The sequence below is a fragment of the Crinia signifera genome, chromosome 7 (genome assembly GCF_055691185.1).
Source record: "Crinia signifera chromosome 7, ASM5569118v1, whole genome shotgun sequence".
Taxonomy (NCBI): Eukaryota; Metazoa; Chordata; class Amphibia; order Anura; family Myobatrachidae; genus Crinia; species Crinia signifera.
Genome location: NC_139223.1, coordinates 193214745 through 193235925, shown reverse-complemented (window position 1 = coordinate 193235925; position 21181 = coordinate 193214745). Strand labels below are relative to the sequence as shown.

The 21181-nt window shown below is 45.0% G+C and overlaps 1 protein-coding gene across 3 annotated transcripts in view; it reads right to left on the bottom strand.

The window, feature by feature from the left end:
- GPR155 (G protein-coupled receptor 155) overlaps nt 1–21181 on the bottom strand; it is a 52391-nt gene that overhangs the window by 5492 nt on the left and 25718 nt on the right. For all 3 annotated transcript variants that reach the window (XM_083154769.1, XM_083154768.1, XM_083154770.1), the window contains 10 exons: nt 19500–19583; nt 14987–15107; nt 12946–13030; nt 11299–11389; nt 8545–8743; nt 7529–7624; nt 7054–7187; nt 6408–6503; nt 5144–5208; nt 4600–4740 (listed from right to left, as the gene is read on the bottom strand). In XM_083154769.1, coding sequence (XP_083010895.1) covers nt 4600–4740; nt 5144–5208; nt 6408–6503; nt 7054–7187; nt 7529–7624; nt 8545–8743; nt 11299–11389; nt 12946–13030; nt 14987–15107; nt 19500–19583 — 1112 coding nt within the window. The remainder of the gene's footprint in view (nt 1–4599; nt 4741–5143; nt 5209–6407; nt 6504–7053; nt 7188–7528; nt 7625–8544; nt 8744–11298; nt 11390–12945; nt 13031–14986; nt 15108–19499; nt 19584–21181) is intronic.

The following is a 21181-nucleotide window of genomic DNA, read 5'->3' as shown; positions in this document are numbered from 1 at the left end:
CGTGGATAGTGGGGGTATGAAAAGGTCGGAGGACGCGTACCGCCGCCGCTCGCCACGCTTCGGGTTTGCGTTGATCGTGGGGTGGCGCAAAATACTTTTGGGGGGACATTTCACTGTTCAGGGGTGTTTTGGGGGGTTTATGGCCCATTTAACATTGTTCCCTATGATGATTTGGGCAAATTGACCCATTTAACATTGTTTCCTATGGGAAATCAGGGGCATCGCGGCTAAATTGAGGCATTTAACATTGTTCCCTATGGGGAAATCGCGGGCATCGCACCCGATTTTTTTTTAGTGCTTGCGATGGCCGCGATGCCCCCGATTTTTCCTCACGATGCCCACGATCATGATCGTTGTGGCCGTGCTAGGAAACAAGTACCCAAATTTCCTTTAGTAAATTTCCCCCGAATTCTCTTAAGCCATGCATGTCCAAACTATGGCCCTCCAGCTGTTGTGAAACTACAAGTCCCATCATGCACTGCCACAGTTTTGCTATTGGGGAATGCTTAAACTCTGGCAAAGCATGTTGGGATGTGTAGTTTCATAACAGCTGGAGAGCCGTAGTTTCGACATGCCTGTAGCACTAATTGATATCATCAATGCCATTTCACAGGAAGTAGCTTCCATTCTCCTAGCCAACATTCTACATAATGTGAGGTGGTGCTTTGTCCAGACACTGCTTGGTTAAATATAGAGAAATGGCCACTGTATGTCCAATCTAAACCTGGAATCAGATATACCCTGGTTCCAGGCCCAGTCATTTCATGACAGGAGAAACCCCATTAAGATCTCCACAAGGACAGAACTTACACATTAACTAAGGACCAGGGTGGCAGCCATTGCATATGTGGGCCCCTGTATAGTCCTGTAATGCAAAAAAATACCTCAGATTTAGAAGGTTTCGTGGCCCTATCTACCACTACAGCACACAGGTACATAGCGGGAACATAACTAGGAGCACAAAAACAAACTAAACATATCTTTGAAATTAAAAGCTATTTATGTTCTTGGGCTCTATAACAATGTTAAGCTTTAAGGGAAAAAAAATAAAATAAATTATTGCTGTACTCAGAATAACTACCTGATAAAAATTGTGGGTGGACTTTTATCAGTCACACAAATCACATTAGATCAATGGTTCCCAACCTTGGTCCTCAAGTACCCTAAACAGTGCACATTTTCCAGGTCACCCGGCAGGTGCACAGGTGCACTCATTATTCAGACACATTTTACAAGATCACAGGTGGAGCTAACTATGTCACTTGTGATTCCTTTGGGACCAGGGTTGGGAACCACTGAGTAATAGTCTGTAAAAATGGTTCTTGTTGCTTCCTCCAGCTGCTGAATAAACAGAACTCATCAGTCCTATAAAACAAACACTATACTATACAGGGAAGCCGATTGAATCAAAAATGTAAAATTATTTTGCCGTTTAGTGTGGTTATGAAGGTATCCCGGCTTTAGGGCTAAAGGGTCTAGAGAGACAATCAAAAAGACTATTGGTCGACAGTCAAAAGGTTGAAATGGTCAAAAAGGTCAACATGAGTTTTTTATAATTGTTTTGGGGTAAAAGCAGACTTGTCCATCCACGTGGGCATAGAGTACAATAGTGTGCTGAGCACAGTGAGGCACCACGCCCGAAGCATGGTGAGCATAGCGAGCCATCCGAGGGGACGCGGTACATGAAAAACTTATGTTGGAAATAAAAAATAAAAAACACATGAAAAACTCATGTTGACTGTTTCAATGTCGGCCTCTTGACCGGACATTCTTTTTATTGTAGACATAGACACTGTAGATCTAAAAGAATAGGGGAAGCTCCACTGTCACCAGGAGGGTAAGCATTTTAAGCTTACACGTTCAGTGGTGGGTTTGTAGGTGTGTCGGTTACCTAGTAACAGGGCTGGACAAATCCCAGGAGGTAGACACCTTCAAAAAAGGGATTTAGTACATACTTGATAAGTTTTCATATATTGCTTCCAGTAGAAGCAATAATAGTAGTAGCATTACTCTATTGGACTGCATCAGTGTGGTCCCTGACAACTTGGAATTTACTAATTCCAAGGATGCGATTAACATTATTGCAGATCCTCCTCTCAATGCTTATGGGAAAGAACACGGCCTACACTTCTACTAGTCAGGAAGCCACCGGGGAACGTTGGGAGAGCAGTCATTATTAATTGTTCCTCCTTATACCTGACGCTATTACTAAAGCATAAATACCCAATGATATAGTTACTATCTGTCAGTTTAGCTTTTAATTCTTTTGCCACTTTGTACCCATTGGTAAAGCCACCGATCACCAGCGGATGGAAAACAAATATAGTCCCTGGCTCAGGGGTGTCCAAACCTGTCCTCAAGATCTACCAACCGTTCATGTGGCTCCGGCAACCTGCGGCTCTATAGTAGGAATGACTGCAGCAGGTGTGAAAATGTGACAGCTAGTAATGACTACAGCTGTGCACCAGCTAGTGGAGTCTGGGGAAGGTGAGAGTAATGACTACAGCTGTGCACCAGGGAGTCTGGGGAAGGTGAGAGTAATGACTACAGCTGTGCACCAGCTAGGGAGTCTGGGGAAGGTGAGAGTAATGACTACAGCTGTGCACCAGCTAGGGAATCTGGGGAAGGTGACCGTAATGACTACAGCTGTGCACCAGCTAGGGAGTCTGGGAAATGTGACAGTTAGTAATGACTACAGCTGTGCACCAGCTAGGGAGTCTGGGGAAGGTGAGAGTAATGACTACAGCTGTGCACCAGCTAGGGAGTCTGGGGAAGGTGAGAGTAATGACTACAGCTGTGCACCAGCTAGGGAATCTGGGGAAGGTGACCGTAATGACTACAGCTGTGCACCAGCTAGGGAGTCTGGGAAATGTGACAGTTAGTAATGACTACAGCTGTGCACCAGCTAGGGAGTCTGGGGAAGGTGAGAGTAATGACTACAGCTGTGCACCAGCTAGGGAGTCTGGGAAATGTGACAGTTAGTAATGACTACAGCTGTGCACCAGCTAGGGAGTCTGGGGAAGGTGAGAGTAATGACTACAGCTGTGCACCAGCTAGGGAATCTGGGGAAGGTGACCGTAATGACTACAGCTGTGCACCAGCTAGGGAGTCTGGGAAATGTGACAGTTAGTAATGACTACAGCTGTGCACCAGCTAGGGAGTCTGGGGAAGGTGAGAGTAATGACTACAGCTGTGCACCAGCTAGGGAGTCTGGGGAAGGTGAGAGTAATGACTACAGCTGTGCACCAGCTAGGGAATCTGGGGAAGGTGACCGTAATGACTACAGCTGTGCACCAGCTAGGGAGTCTGGGAAATGTGACAGTTAGTAATGACTACAGCTGTGCACCAGCTAGGTGATTTGGAGAACATGGACCTTTGGTAAATCTCGAGGACCGGTTTGGCCAGCCCCGCCCTGGCTGATTCAGGACGATACTGCTAGCCAACGGCTTTCTACCATGTGCGCCTCACAGGCAGAAAGATACACCAGGACCAATAACACAAATAGATATTTTTCCATTATCATATTAACAAGTTGTAAAAGCTAAACAGAGGCGACCGCGTTTGCTCGTTAGTGGCCAGCAGCTTCTTCTGGATCTTTTATATATATATAACTTATAGTCCCTTGGTTCGCATGGCTGGCGGGTCAAACAGGACAAAAGCTGGTTTCTGAACACAACGCAGGTGACAACACGCATGTTAGAGCGGGGGAAAACCAAAGCGAGTACAGAGAGCGAAGAAGTCAGAAGGAAGAGAATGACAGCAGAGGACAGATGCACAAATACATCAGCAAAACATGAAGACATAATCTTGGCACATAAATGTGGACATGTGACAACGGACATCGCTGGGGACAATGGTCAAGTGACATCACTGCTTAGCGTGTGCACAGTACAGTATCAATGCAGGTTACACACAACTGATGGAAACACATTTACGTTTTTTTTATGGGCCATACCTTCAGGCAACTTTAATGTGTTTCTCCATACACACTGCCCAATCCGTTGGTCAATTTCAATATTATCCATACACGTTGCCCAATCTATCGGCATTGACGTCACAACTGTCACAATCATCGCCAGCTCTGGTGCGAATTTATGGGCATTTGGGGTATCGCCCGTACACAGAGCATGATGTGCCCATATATCTTTAGATATATTGGGAATTGGCTGTGTTGCACTGCCATATCGATATGTCATTGAACAATGCAGTTCACTGATACACACTGGCCGATGGTTAGGCGATATATCGGCCAGTGTGAATGCAGCTTGCCAGCATTTCTTTGCCTCACCCCACTGCACCTAACTAAAATGACCCCATTATTGGTTGTTACAATGGAGATAATAGCTGTAGGTGTGTAGAGGTGTGCTGTATGTTGTTGCCTGCACCATGCCATATGTTCCTTGTAACAGTTGCTTGGAATAGTCTCCTCTAACTGAAGACACCAAGTGGTCATCTCTCCCTAACCTACTGCAGCCATGGACACCTCCAGTACAACTATAATTACCGCATACTTCTCTAGTTCTATTTCTAGGACCTATATAACATAATAATCTGTATGGATATATTCTAGCTTCATTTTATAATGTACAATGAGGATACCTTCTTTCCTTGACTATGCTCCTGACGCACTGGTCTTTGTGGTAGTGTACGAACTGGTGACAGGTCATCCGGATTTCCTCTGGCAGCCTGGTCTCCTCAGTGCTCACATTAGGTTCCCGGCCATTCCAGAGAAATTCAAGTCTGAGGTACAAACAGCATTCGGTCAGATGTATGAATATTGTGGCGGTACTCACAACGAAGTACGGAAAAGATGGTGGAGACCAGCACTGGCAGAAATATAACCTCAGTTACATTATAACGGGACAGGGCTCTAACAGTAAAGGTGCCCATACACTAGTAAGATTTATCTTCAGATCTGGCTGGTTGGAACAAAAACATGGTTATGGATGAGTGACAGTTTGTCAGTTTTCCGGCAATTCCAAGCAAATGGTCAACTGTCATTTGCTCTCATCCATACATGTTTTTGTTCCACCAGCCAGATCTGAAGATAAATCTGCGTGTGTGTGGCCACCTTTACTCTACGGAGTGTCCTGATCAGAATAATTCATACTGGGCTCATACAATCAATATGGAAACACAATACCTTTTCTTGCACGGAAGAATGATCAAATGTTTGTCCAATCCAAATATGCCGAATGAGATGAAACCCTGGAAATGACAGGTGTCAGGTATTACATGTACTATACAGAGTCTGTTCAGAATGTGATGAACTACGGTACAACGAATGACAGGTGCATTGTGGTGCAAGAAACAAACCATAAAATACTCAGGCCTAAGTAGCACAATGAAAACATATTTCGTAATAAACCTCAGAGTGTTATAAAAATAAACTCATCTGGACTGTGGGCCCCATTCATATTTGTATGCAAATAAGCGGCTGTGTAATTGTCTATTTAAATTGGGATGCAGGAGGAGGCGTCTGTAGGAGATAGAGGCCTACTGTTAGCATTAGTGAGGATCCGAGTGTTGCGATGGTTACAGGCACCAGCCATCCTGAGTAATCTGATGCTTACGCAGGACGACTGAGATCCGGACACCGGGGTCCAGGAATTCAACATTGGTCTCATTATGCCCTTAAAACAGTGGCTACACAGCCTTGATTTGAAGAATGGTGCCGGGTGTCAATCATGCTGCGGCTGACGGGGCTGCAAGCAAAATTGTAAGACCTATTCCGCACATACGCAGTACATGTCCTGTGCCTGCGTAAAACCATTGTATTTGTACTCAAACCATGTTTTGCCTACAAATATGAATTGGGACCTGTAATTAAGGCAGGTTCTAATGTTGCAGGTACACCACCGATTTAATCCAGACACATCACGTGCCAGGGCTCAGTCCATGTGGTAGAGTTAGGCTGCGGGAGTTTGTCAGGTATCAGGACGTTTAGAGCCAGATGCACTAAGCTTCAAAAGTGATAAAATTGAGAGTGATAAACAGCCAGCCAATCAGCTCCTGCCTGACATTTTTCAAACCCAGCCTTTGACATGGCAGGTATGTGCTGGTTGGCTGTCTGTTTATCACTCTCACATCACATGCATCTGGCCCAGAGAGCGATACAATAATACCTACAAATTAATATGCAGCATGCCTATATTCTGTGTGTGACCGCAGCTGGACCTGCATACGCAATGCTACATTACCGTGCTTTATTAGAAAACAATGTAACCGGAAATTTCATATGCAGATTATAATAAGCAAAAGCCAAAAGGCAGACGAAATGGTCCAGCAAGGGTAGACCGCATAGACCCATCAGAGAAGTGCAATAAGGGCTTGGCTGTGTGGCGCAAACTGAAGACATCATGCCACATGTAGGTGTTCTAAAATAACAAGTTAGAAACCCTACGTACCTGACCAAAGTTAAATACTGCACAAAAGAACTGAAGTTCAACATAAAGTCTCCCTGGTTCCATATTAAACAACCACCAGAAGCAGCTGGATACATTCTGATAAAATAAAAAGACACACAAGAGTTAGGTTAGTGGTTTTTATTTTGAGTGAATTAAAGAGACAAATAGAGAGAGAGAGAGAGAGAGAGAGAGAGAGAGAGAGAGAGAGAGAGAGAGAGAGAGAGAGAGAGAGAGAGAGAGAGAGAGAGAGAGAGAGAGAGAGAGAGAGAGAGGGAGGGATGGGGGGGAGAGAGAGAGGGATGGGGGGGAGAGAGAGAGGGATGGGGGGGAGAGAGATGGGGGGGGAGAGAGAGAGAGAGAGGGGGGGGAAGAGAGAGGGGGGGGGAAGAGAGAGGGGGGGAAGAGAGAGAGGGGGAAGAGAGGGGGAAGAGAGGGGGGAGAAGAGAGAGGGGGGGGGGGAAGAGAGATAGGGGGGGGGGGGAAGAGAGAGATAGGGGGGGGGGGGGAAGAGAGAGATAGGGGGGGGGGAAGAGAGAGAGATGGGGGGGGGGGAAGAGAGAGATAGGGGGGGAGAGAGAGATGGGAGGAGAAGAAGAGAGAGGGGGGGGGGCAGAAAGGGAGAGTGCATATTGTCCAAGCTACTTACAGCAAAGAGCCCCACAATGAGAAGTAAGCACAGCAGGACATGCCTTGCTATTTGCCGGTCTCCGCTGTGCATCTGCTGTTCTTCTTGGGACAGGCGACATCTCTGGGAATCGCATCGACTTAAACATTCATGGGCTGTTTGTGGGGAAATTCAGAATTAGGACACTCAGCATAAAATACACCAATTCCCAGCCCCCAAATCAAGCATTACATTAAGCTTGCACAAGACGGTCTTAGTTTCCCCCCTTAGTGCTCTGCCAGAAGTACCAAGCATCTGTCACATTCACCCGGCCCACCCGCATGGACCCCATTGTGACTCATCCACACACACAGTGCTGACATTTATACCTGGTGGTCCCTCTCGTAGCTACACTACAGTAAATACAAAGATTATGCAGCTCTAATGTAAGGTATTTACTGGGTATTTGTATAATGACAGAGCACACTGTATGATCTGAACAATCTGTATACTGTACCATCTTCAATGCTGGGAGCCTCGTTTATACTCAGGACACTTGGCGACCTGACAGGCTGACACGCGTCACCGTTTTCCTGACCACAGGCACAGATCTCTGCACAGAAGACACCACAGTGTTATTCCTGCCAAGTAGCCAAAGCATTAGCCAGACACAGTCCTTTCACCTTATGCACTACAAGGTTATAGAGCAGATATTTCATTTACTTCTTCTTGGCAGTGTCATCATCTTACTTGTGGCCAGACGCTCTCTAGCGGGTGTCAGATTAATGCATCCAGTCTCTTGAATTATGCCCACTTTAAAACCCCAAAAGTATGCTATAGGGTCTGCTCCAGATTCTGCATCATTTGGTTTCTGCACAAAGCAGGAAGGTCATGCAGCACATCTAATTAGGGGAAGGGGGTATTGTAATCTGCACCAAGTGCCCTCCCTTCCGTCTATGAATATTAAGCAAATTTTGTAAGGAAACTAATAAAATAATCCAAAATAAATCATTTAATTAGGAATTTTGGACCAATTTGATTACTAGATTAGCTGGTGGGTGGAGGCATTTGGCGAGGTCAGTCTATCATCTGCTGACACATGGGGTGCGTCATTGTGTAGTAAGTGAGGGTGTGAGGACTTGGGGGAATTTTGGAGCAGGTGAGGAATCTGAGTGGCATTTGGAAGTATTTTGGAGGAGAGATCTGGGAGTACAGAGGCCAAAATGTGGCTTAAAAAAAGTTATAAAGAGTTAAAGACTATGAAAAGGACACCAAAAGCAAACGGAAGGTCAAAAAAATCAATAAATAGATATTCACAATAAAATAAACAGCCAAACAGGCAAGATGAATAAAAATAATAATAATCTGGCTAATTACACATGAACTACGACCCTTCAGTATCACGGCTGCAGCGCTTTGTAACCTAACTCCGCAATGCTGTGGTAATTACAGGCACTTCTTTTTTTGGTTTCACAACTGTCGTCATGACCACGGCAACAACGTCTCGGTATAGCCAGGAAACTCTGCGCTTACCTCTTCTAGCATTGGATGGAGTGCCCACAGGACTTTCTGGCTTGGCCTCTGCCAAAGTGTCTTCTGTCCTGCTAATACTGCTTTGGGAGGACTGGTTCAGTACCTGATAGGTGTCATCTTGCCCCGTTCGACTCATGCACATAAGAGAAATGCCAGATAACATAATATTGGCCGACAGGATCACTGCTGAGCTGATGATCTGCATTAAACAAGAGGCAATATGGAAATAGAGAATCACTAGTGTTCCCCCACCCGCATCCCTTCAGTGTTCAATCAGAATGTAGTGAAAAGGTTGACCAGAACAATGTTGAAGAAATGTCGACATTGTCAGAATTAGGATTAGGCTGCTGGGGGAGGGATAGGCATCCGAGAGAGGGTTAGGGGATAGCAGAGAAATACTTAACGAAACGAGACGAGACCAGAGGAGTCTGTACTGAAAGTGATGGTCACATGACCACCGGGACCCAGAAGATGCCACCGGGCCACCAGACATTAAATGACCACATTTCATCAATGTCTACATGATTATTGCTGACATACAGGATTATACCCAACTTGTTCAAGACTATACAACCATTAAGGCCTCACACATAATTAACTGCAGTCATATGGAGGCTCGTGCAAAGCTGAATACAAGTATTGTAGGCTATAATTAAGCACGCATTGCATGCAGATAATCTCCAGGCTGCAGTGGTGCACGCATTGCATGCAGATAATCTCCAGGCTGCAGTGGTGCACGCATTGCATGCAGATAATCTCCAGGCTGCAGTGGTGCACACATTATACTACTACATTGCCACTAACCATGCAATCTGATTCATAGCCGTTTGTCACGATCAGTGTGCACTTGTGCTAGCAGTTTAACCATCTAACACACGGGCATATAGGGCCTTATTCTAGTTCACTCTTTCTGACAAAAACCTTCTTAGATGGACAAAACCATGTGCACTGCAGGGGGGCAGATGTAACATGTGCAGAGAGGATTAGATTTGCGTGAGTTATTTTGTTTCTGTGCAGAGTAAATACTGGCTGCTTTATTTTTACACTGCAATATAGATCTCACTTTGAAGTAAAACCCCACCCAAATCTAATTCTCTCTGCACATGTTACATCTGCCCCACCTGCAGTGCACATGGTTTTGTCCAGCTAAGAAGGATTTTGTCAGAAAGAGTGAACTAGAACAAGGCCAATAGTCACATATGCTCGACTCTGCATTACCAGCAGTAATCCCGCAGACATGTCCTCCTTAAAATGTGTCTACATAATAATGCACCATGACCAACCTGATTCTCCAATCAGCTGTTAGTGGAGACGCACATAAGTTGCATACAGCTCAGATCCAGCTATTAAATAGGATGATAGTTCCAACATGAAGGCAAATGAATGGACTGCTGCACCCATCTTACAAGCAACCACTTTACCCTGACTGTTCTTTTCCCTGCACTGTACAGCATGGGTGGCCAAACCTGTCCCCAAGATCTACCAACAGTCCATGGGCCAGATGCACTAAGCTTCAAAAGTGATAAAAAGGACAGTGATAAACAACCAACCAATCAGCTCCTGCCTGACATTTTTCAAACATAGTTTGTTACATGGCAGGTAGGAACTGATTGGCTGATGGTTTATCACTCTTGATTTTATCACTTTTGAAGCTTAGTGCATCTGGCCCCTCGTGTCTCAGGCAGCCCGTGGCTCTATAGTAGGAATGAATGCAGCAGGTTTGAAAATGTGACTGTTGGTAATGACTACAGCTGTGCACCAGCTAGGGAGTCTGGGAAATGTGACAGTTAGTAATGACTACAGCTGTGCAGCAGCTAGTTGATCTGGGAAATGTGACAGTTAGTAATGACTACAGCGGTGCACCAGCTAGGTGATCTGGGAAATGTGACAGTTAGTAATGACTACAGCTGTGCACCAGCTAGGTGGATCTGGGAAATGTGACAGTTAGTAATGACTACACCTGTGCACCAGCTAGGTGATCTGGGAAATGTGACAGTTAGTAATGACTACAGCTGTGCACCAGCTAGGGAGTCTGGGAAATGTGACCGTTAGTAATGACTACAGCTGTGCACCAGCTAGGTGATCTGGGAAATGTGACAGTTAGTAATGACTACAGCTGTGCATCAGCTAGGTGATCTGGGAAATGTGACAGTTAGTAATGACTACAGCTGTGCATCAGCTAGGTGATCTGGGAAATGTGACAGTTAGTAATGACTACCGCTGTGCACCAGCTAGGTGATCTGGGAAATGTGACAGTTAGTAATGACTACAGCTGTGCATCAGCTAGGTGATCTGGGAAATGTGACAGTTAGTAATGACTACCGCTGTGCACCAGCTAGGTGATCTGGGAAATGTGACCGTTAGTAATGACTACAGCTGTGCACTAGCTAGGGAGTCTGGGAATTGTGACAGTTAGTAATGATTTGGAAAAACGTGGACCGTTGGTAGCTCTCGAGGACCGTTTTTGGCCGCCCATGCTGTAAGGATACAACGGGTTCCATGATTAAAACCTGACTAAAGCACTATGCAACAGGGAAGCATTGGTGTGAATTAATAAACATACTTCTAATGCTCTCAAAAATAGAGAACAAAGTATAAAAAAGGTTTTAATAATCTGTACTTATTTTATATGCTCTTAGGTTTCATTAATGAGTGCTACAAATGGAACCAGAGGTTGTGCAAAAATAGCAGCTTCACAAAATCAGTATTAGAAGTTTACAATCTAAAAAACTTTGGGAAATGGTAGACCCTTACCTGAGCCTTCCCGTAAAAGAAAGCGGAGTCAATGTTGTCCGCACAACGTTCGCCGACACTCAGGAGAACACACACGACTAATACAGGAACGCTGGATGGAGAAAACAAACAGAACGATCTGAATTGCAGTGTGACATCAGAAAAGATTGCATAGGATTCATTTTGGCTCCCGTGTCTCAGCCTAATATACTGTAGGACAGTCACGCAGAGCGGTCCTGAGGTGAAATTACAGGATCACACTGCAATTCTGTCACGCAGGTGGGTATGTTAGCGGGATGGGTTGTTTCCAGATCACAGATTAGTGGGTACAGAAGATGAAAGCGCACACAAACCACTTTCCAGGACATATTTCTTCAATTGTATTTTTGCGCCACCTATAAAATACCAGCTATACGACTAGGAAGGGGATCCGGTCATTGGTTCACCATCAAGTAGGTCGACAAGCATTAGGTCGACATGCAGATAGGTCGACATGAGTTTAGGTCAACATGCAGTAAGGTCGAAAGGGACTGTGTTTTGAGCCGACATGTGCCGACAGGCGGTATTTCATGCGATACCATCCACTAGGGCGTGGTGGGAGAATAAAATAGTGTGGCGAGCATAGTGAGGCACCGTGCCCCAAGAATGGCGAGTGCAGCAAGCCATGTGAGGGGACGTGGTGGTACGTTTCGGTGTCCATGTCGACATGACATGTGCCGACAGGTCGGTATTTCATGCCCTACCATCCACTAGGGCATGGTGGGAGAACAGGATAGTGGGCCGAGCGTAACGAGCCATGCGAGGGGAAGCGGCGGTACGTTTTAGTGTTTGTTGACTGTGTTGACATAAGGGTAAAAAAATAAATTAAAAAAAAGGTCAACTTTTTCACCGTCGACCTTCCCCATGTTGACCTAATCCCTGTCGACCTAATGACCCTGTCAACCTAACCCATGTCGACCTAGACTCATATCGACCTAGGCACATGTCGACCTAATGACTGTCTAACAATTTGCTGGTGACCAACTGATCCACACCCCTAGGAAGTCGCCTGTTGTAGGCTCAGCATTCAAAGCTCTTACTCAACTCTAAATTGGAGAAAGTATTTAATGGTTCCTGATTTTCAATTTTGTAGTCATCTATTGCATGGAAGCAAACACTTCCGCCATAACACTTCCCATTCTGTCACCATCCTGTGTGTGATTTATGCAACACACAGATTTAGATTTGCAGCGTAGCAGGTGCATTTCTTCCCAGAGGGAAAAAAATAAACTAAAAATTTCAATTCCACATTAACAGATTGTTAGTTACTTTTACGCACAGCGCTTAGAATATTAAAATAAATACATTATGTGATCATTTAGCAACAAATCAAACTATAAAATATGTACATTTGCAAACTACAATATAAACCGTTAAAAATGGAATCTCTTTTTGGATGCAGGGAAAATACTACGACATTTTGCATGCGGAACACACTGAACAGTTTATTTGTATGCTGCCATTTAGATTCCAGCTACAGAGTATTCTTCTGCCAACTCCAAATCTGTGCACACAACGGGCGTTTGCATCTCTTACAGCACAACGTGGTTTTACTAAGGTCCAAATCGGCACCATCCAGCTGCAGTCACTGTAAATGAGGCCTTGTGTGTAATTGCATGCGGTACTTACCCCCAACCGACTAAGGATATTATAATCACAGGGATATTTCCAACTTCTCTCCTCTTTAGTAAAAGCAAGGATAATGAGATCAGGCCTGTGAGGACAAGTGGGAGGGGGAGCAAGGAGTCAGAAATGGAAAAATACTAATATTCATGTCTGCACAACATGTTTAAACTTACAGCGTATATTCACTGCACATACTATTATGCATTTATGTAAAACCCAATATCCCTGACTTTAGGTTGCAAATGTAGCGAAACAGAAAGTTCACAGACAGTGTACAGGTGTTTAAATTGAGAGTATCTCATGGGGGAGGGGTGCATGGCCAATACTGGGCAGGTGTAAATTACTATTTTCCAAGTGCACAGCACAGGGGGTTGGCACCTGGGGACACTTTCCACTATGTCCACTTTGCTGGTGTTTCCTGTATAGCAGTGCAGCACATCAGGCTTTTAGAGGGGCTGCTACAGCGGCAGGATCCTCTCCTTCATATGCTACTTGGCTGAGCTGCTATTCACGCATAGTGCGCGGCGGTGGACAGAGCAGAGGGAGGGATTGTAGACCTGGGTTCCATTCAGTCCATTTAACCAGTGGATGACTGCAAGCTTCAACTCATCACTTCAACAATGCTGCCCACCCAGTTACTTTTTCAGCTTAGGGAAAAGGGGAAAATCACTTGGAGCAAGGTCCGGACAATAGGGTGGGTGATTGACGTTTGTCCGTCCAAGACTGAACATTTCACACCACTATATCACATCACCATACACCAGCTTTAATGGCTGATAAATTTCAGCAGGTCTCCCATTCAAGAACACCACACCTCACTATACAGTCAGAGGGATTTTGTGTTGTACACTTCATTTCAACAACACACAACAGGTTAGGGAGACCACTGACCATGAACTGGGGAGGGAGAAATACTAGTGTGTATGTGTACATGTGGTAGGGAATACAGATTGTAAGCTCCACTGGGGCAGGGACTGATGTGAGTGTTCAAATATTCTCTGTAGAGCGCTGCGGAATATGTGTGCGCTATATAAATAACTGGTAATAATAAATAAATATTTGGTATCCCTATAGCAGCGGTGGGGAACCTCCGGCCCGCGGGCCGTATACGGCCCCTGCAGCCGGTGTTTGTGGCCGTCCCACCCTCCCGGCGGCTGTGAAGGGATGTCAAGAACAGGGGAAATCTCACAAGAGTTACCGACCTCTCGCGAGATTTCTCCTGTATCAGACTCCATGCACAGCCGCCGGACCACACAGCCCGGCGACTCTCAAACTGCGGCAGCCGCCGGAGCGTGGGACAGCTGCCACAGGGCAATATGTAAGTTTTTTTTTTTAAATGGCCTCCGAGCCATTTTTAACCAATGGAAACGGCCCTTGGCCCCCTAAAGGTTCCCCACCCTTGCCCTATAGCAAGGACTACTAGAGCATTAATTTTTATGGCAAGTATCTAAGGTGGTACTAATTGAGTAGAAGTATATCTGCACTTTATTCGTACTCTATTCTTCAATATACTGCACCACTTAAAAAACAAAGATATTTAAAAAAAAAAAAATGCTACCAGTATAAAAGACAATTTATAAATAGTACTATACACAAAACAGTTCAAATATTCTCTATCTAACCAACACATAGCAAAACTGCAAATGAAGGGGTTAAGGGGATGACAAGTTATTCAGTCATCAGAAACTAATTCTGTCAGATGCACCAATTCCATGGTGGGCAGGTTCCTCAAAAATGGTTACTAAAAATGTGAAGAGTTTCCTACAAAAGGATAAACACTGAAGCAAACATTTAGATAGAAAACAACTAATTTAATATATTTTGAAACAATCATCTATATATATGTCTAGTGTCTGTGTGTCACCAAAACAATGCCATCTGTTGGCAGCAAGTGAATTGTCATCTCTCTCTCTCACATAGAGGCAAGCGTGTATAATTAGCTGCCTTACTAGCCTTCGAAGCATTTGCTTTGAGCAGGCTTACTAGTGTTTAAACGAGCATAAAATGTACAAAGTGTAGAGGCTGCCACTGTTCTAGAGATTACCTGTCCACATGTAAGTGCTGTAGAGGGCACTGTACAAGATGACAAACACAAGGATCTGCCCCACCACGTTCCTCTCTTGTATTATGAAGTTCCACAGCACCATGCCAATGCAGACAATCAGCTGAAAAAAAGGGGAAAAACCAAACACATTCAGAACATACTGCCAAGAGGCTAATGTATACTTCTGAGGACCATAACACTGCTATAGGACTCCTGATATAGACAGGACATGTCACAATAGCTACCCAGGAGTTACCAGCAGTATATGGATGTAAAACCTAGTACGCTCTGTAACAGCGGGATTAGCACACTGCTGTGTGATCACTAGTACGCTCTGTAACAGCGGGATTAGTACACTGCTGTGTGATCACTAGTACGCTCTGTAACAGCGGGATTAGTACACTGCTGTGTGATCACTAGTACGCTCTGTAACAGAGGGATTAGCACACTGCTGTGTGATCACTAGTACGCTCTGTAACAGCGGGATTAGTACACTGCTGTGTGATCACTAGTACGCTCTGTAACAGAGGGATTAGCACACTGCTGTGTGATCACTAGTACGCTCTGTAACAGAGGGATTAGCACACTGCTGTGTGATTACTAGTACGCTCTATAATAGAGGGATTAGAACACTGCTGTGTGACCACTAGTACGCTCTGTAACAGCGGGATTAGCACACTGCTGTTTGATCACTAGTACGCTCTGTAACAGCGGGATTAGAACACTGCTGTGTGATTCATAGTACGCTCTGTAACAGCGGGATTAGCACACTGCTGTGTGATCACTAGCACGCTCTGTAACAGCGGGATTAGAACACTGCTGTTTGATCAATAGTAGGCTCTGTAACAGCGGGATTAGCACACACTGCTGTTTGATCACTAGTACGCTCTGTAACAGCGGGATTAGCACACTGCTGTGTGATCACTAGTACGCTCTGTAACAGAGGGATTAGCACACACTGCTGTTTGATCACTAGTACGCTCTGTAACAGCGGGATTAGCACACTGCTGTGTGATCAATAGTAGGCTCTGTAACAGCGGGATTAACACACTGCTGTGTGATCACTAGTACGCTCTGTAACAGCGGGATTAGCACACTGCTGTGTGATCACTAGTACGCTCTGTAACAGAGGGATTAGCACACACTACTGTTTGATCACTAGTACGCTCTGTAACAGCGGGATTAGCACACTGCTGTGTGATCAATAGTAGGCTCTGTAACAGAGGGATTAGCACACTGCTGTGTGATCACTAGTACGCTCTGTAACAGAGGGATTAGCACACACTGCTGTTTGATCACTAGTACGCTCTGTAACAGCGGGATTAGCACACTGCTGCTTGATCACTAGTATGCTCTGTAACAGAGGGATTAGCACACTGCTGTTTGATCAATAGTAGGCTCTGTAACAGCGGGATTAGCACACACTGCTGTTTGATCACTAGTACGCTCTGTAACAGCAGGATTAGAACACTGCTGTTTGATCAATAGTAGGCTCTGTAACAGCGGGATTAGCACACACTGCTGTTTGATCACTAGTATGCTCTGTAACAGCGGGATTAGCACACTGCTGTGTGATCACTAGTACGCTCTGTAACAGAGGGATTAGCACACTGCTGATCACTAGTACGCTCTGTAACAGAGGGATTAGAACACTGCTGTGTGATCACTAGTACGCTCTGTAACAGCGGGATTAGCACACTGCTGTGTGATTACTAGTACACTCTGTAACCACGAGATTAGCACACTGCTGTGTGATTACTAGTACACTCTGTAACAGCAGGATTAGCACACTGCTGTGTGATCAATAGTACGCTCTGTAACAGCGGGATTAGAACACTGCTGTGTGATTACTAGTACACTCTGTAACAGCAGGATTAGCACACTGCTGTGTGATCAATAGTACGCTCTGTAACAGCGGGATTAGCACACTGCTGTGTGATCACTAGTACGCTCTGTAACAGAGGGATTAGTACAATGCTGTGTGATTACTAGTACACTCTAACAGCGGGATTAGAACACTTCTGTGTGATTACTAGTACGCTCTGTAACAGCGGGATTAGCACACTGCTGGGTGATCACTAGTACGCTCTGTAACAGAGGGATTAGAACACTGCTGTGTGATCACTAGTACGCTCTGTAACAGAGGGATTAGCACACTGCTGTGTGATTACTAGTACACTCTGTAACCACGAGATTAGCACACTGCTGTGTGATCAATAGTACGCTCTGTAACAGCAGGATTAGCACACTGCTGTGTGATCAATAGTACGCTCTGTAACAGCGGGATTAGAACACTGCTGTGTGATCACTAGTACGCTCTGTAACAGCGGGATTAGCACACTGCTGTGTGATTACTAGTACACTCTGTAACCACGAGATTAGCACACTGCTGTGTGATTACTAGTACACTCTGTAACAGCAGGATTAGCACACTGCTGTGTGATCAATAGTACGCTCTGTAACAGCGGGATTAGAACACTGCTGTGTGATTACTAGTACACTCTGTAACAGCAGGATTAGCACACTGCTGTGTGATCAATAGTACGCTCTGTAACAGCGGGATTAGCACACTGCTGTGTGATCACTAGTACGCTCTGTAACAGAGGGATTAGTACAATGCTGTGTGATTACTAGTACACTCTGTAACAGCGGGATTAGAACACTTCTGTGTGATTACTAGTACGCTCTGTAACAGCGGGATTAGCACACTGCTGGGTGATCACTAGTACGCTCTGTAACAGAGGGATTAGAACACTGCTGTGTGATCACTAGTACGCTCTGTAACAGAGGGATTAGCACACTGCTGTGTGATTACTAGTACACTCTGTAACCACGAGATTAGCACACTGCTGTGTGATCAATAGTACGCTCTGTAACAGCAGGATTAGCACACTGCTGTGTGATCAATAGTACGCTCTGTAACAGCGGGATTAGAACACTGCTGTGTGATTACTAGTACACTCTGTAACAGCAGGATTAGCACACTGCTGTGTGATCAATAGTACGCTCTGTAACAGCGGGATTAGAACACTGCTGTGTGATCACTAGTACGCTCTGTAACAAAGGGATTAGTACAATGCTGTGTGATCACTAGTACACTCTGTAACAGCAGGATTAGCACACTGCTGTGTGATCAATAGTACGCTCTGTAACAGCGGGATTAGAACACTGCTGTGTGATCACTAGTACGCTCTGTAACAGCGGGATTAGCACACTGCTGTGTGATCACTAGTACGCTCTGTAACAGAGGGATTAGTACAATGCTGTGTGATCACTAGTACACTCTGTAACAGCAGGATTAGCACACTGCTGTGTGATCAATAGTACGCTCTGTAACAGCGGGATTAGAACACTGCTGTGTGATCACTAGTACGCTCTGTAACAGCGGGATTAGCACACTGCTGTGTGATCACTAGTACGCTCTGTAACAGAGGGATTAGTACAATGCTGTGTGATCACTAGTACACTCTGTAACAGCAGGATTAGCACACTGCTGTGTGATCAATAGTACGCTCTGTAACAGAGGGATTAGAACACTGCTGTGTGATTACTAGTATGCTCTAACAGCGGGATTAGCACACTGCTGTGTGACCACTAGTACACTCTGTAACAGCGGGATTAGAACACTGCTGTGTGATTAATAGTACGCTCTGTAACAGAGGGATTAGAACACTGCTGTTTGATTACTAGTACGCTCTGTAACAGCGGGATTAGCACACTGCTGTGTGATCAATAGTACGCTCTGTAACAGCGGGATTAGAACACTGCTGTGTGATCACTAGTACGCTCTGTAACAGAGGGATTAGAACACTGCTGTTTGATTACTAGTACACTCTGTAACAGCGGGATTAGCACACTGCTGTGTGACCACTAGTACGCTCTGTAACAGCGGGATTAACACACTGCTGTGTGATCACTAGTACGCTCTGTAACAGAGGGATTAGAACACTGCTGTGTGATCACTAGTACGCTCTGTAACAGAGGGATTAGAACACTGCTGTGTGATCACTAGTACGCTCTGTAACAGAGGGATTAGCACACTGCTGTGTGACCACTAGTACGCTCTGTAACAGCGGGATTAGTACAATTCTGTGTGACCACTAGTACGCTCTGTAACAGCGGGATTAGCACAATTCTGTGTGACCACTAGTACACTCTGTAACAGAGGGATTAGAACACTGCTGTGTGATTACTAGTACGCTCTGTAACAGCGGGATTAGAACACTGCTGTGTGACCACTAGTACGCTCTGTAACAGCGGGATTAGTACAATTCTGTGTGACCACTAGTACGCTCTGTAACAGCGGGATTAGTACAATTCTGTGTGATCACTATTACACTCTGTAACAGAGGGATTAGAACACTGCTGTGTGATCACTTGTACACTCTGTAACAGAGGGATTAGTACAATTCTGTGTGATTACTAGTACGCTCTGTAACAGCGGGATTAGTACAATTCTGTGTGACCACTAGTACGCTCTATAATAGAGGGATTGTACCTAATCGATACAGACCTGAGCAAGAAGTAGATTTGCAGTAAGTACATGAGGAAGTCTTTTGTATTTTTTGCTCAGAAGTAAAACAGTAAGAGACCAGATCTGTAAAATAAACAAAATAAAAACAAAAAACAACATAGATATAAAATACATGATAAACCAAGCCATAGAGAAGTACAAACTCATATATGCCCAAATTTGCTGGACCACCCTGTGCAAAGTGCATAGAGCAGGGCTGACCAAACCTGTCCTCAAGATCTACCACCAAGGTTATGTGTCTCAGGTAACCTGTGGATCTATAGTAGGAATTAATACAGCAGGTGTGAAAATGTGACAGTTAGTAATGACTACAGCTGTGCACCAGCTAGGGAGTCTGGGAAATGTGAGTTAGTAATGACTACAGCTGTGCACCAGCTAGGGAGTCTGGGAAATGTGACAGTTAGTAATGACTACAGCTGTGCACCAGCTAGGGAGTCTGGGAAATGTGACAGTTAGTAATGACTACAGCTGTGCACCAGCTAGGGAGTCTGGGAAATGTGACAGTTAGTAATGACTACAGCTGTGCACCAGCTAGGGAGTCTGGGAAATGTGACAGTTAGTAATGACTACAGCTGTGCACCAGCTAGGGAGTTTGGGGAAGGTGACAGTTAGTAATGACTACAGCTGTGCACCCGCTAGGGAGTCTGGGAAATGTGAGTTAGTAATGATTACAGCTGTGCACCAGTTAGGGAGTCTGGGAAATGTGACTGTTAGTAATGACTACAGCTGTGCACCAGCTAGGGAGTCTGGGAAATGTGACTGTTAGTAATGACTACAGCTGTTCACCAGCTAGGGAGTCTGGGAAATGTGAGTTAGTAATGATTACAGCTGTGCACCAGCTAGGGAGTCTGGGAAATGTGACAGTTAGTAATGACTACAGCTGTGCACCAGCTAGGGAGTCTGGGAAATGTGACAGTTAGTAATGACTACAGCTGTGCTCCAGCTAGGGAGTCTGGGAAATGTGAGTTAGTAATGATTACAGCTGTGCACCAGCTAGGGAGTCTGGGAAATGTGACAGTTAGTAATGACTACAGCTGTGCACCAGCTAGGGAGTCTGGGAAATGTGACAGTTAGTAATGACTACAGCTGTGCACCAGTTAGGGAGTCTGGGAAATGTGACAGTTAGTAATGACTACAGCTGTGCACCAGCTAGGGAGTCTGGGAATTGTGACCCTTAGTAATGACTACAGCTGTGCACCAGCTAGGTGATTTGGAAAACGTGGACCGTTGGTAGATCTCGAGGACAGGTTTGGCCACCCCTGGCATAGATGAATGGCTAAATGGGGGGAGACTTGTCAGTCACAAGATGAATATCACTGCGCCACTAGGCCATAAAGAAAAACCCACAACTAAATACTCTATTACCATATACAGTATGTGCCAACAACCTAGCCCACGTGTTGGCCAAAGGATGAGTGAGTGTGGATTTACTTCCTATACATTTCCGCCTCCTCTCTTGTGAATCATCATTACTTATTTTAAGTAAGTGACTCAATATACTTACCCTTTACTTCCCTCATATCCTCTGCCCTGCATTTGGATGTAACATTGCCTTAATAGTTATCCTAAGTACTGATGTAGAACTATATTGATAACCCCTTTATGAACTGCAGCACCACATAAAAACATAGCAACAACACTAATCCCATCTTTACCTCTAT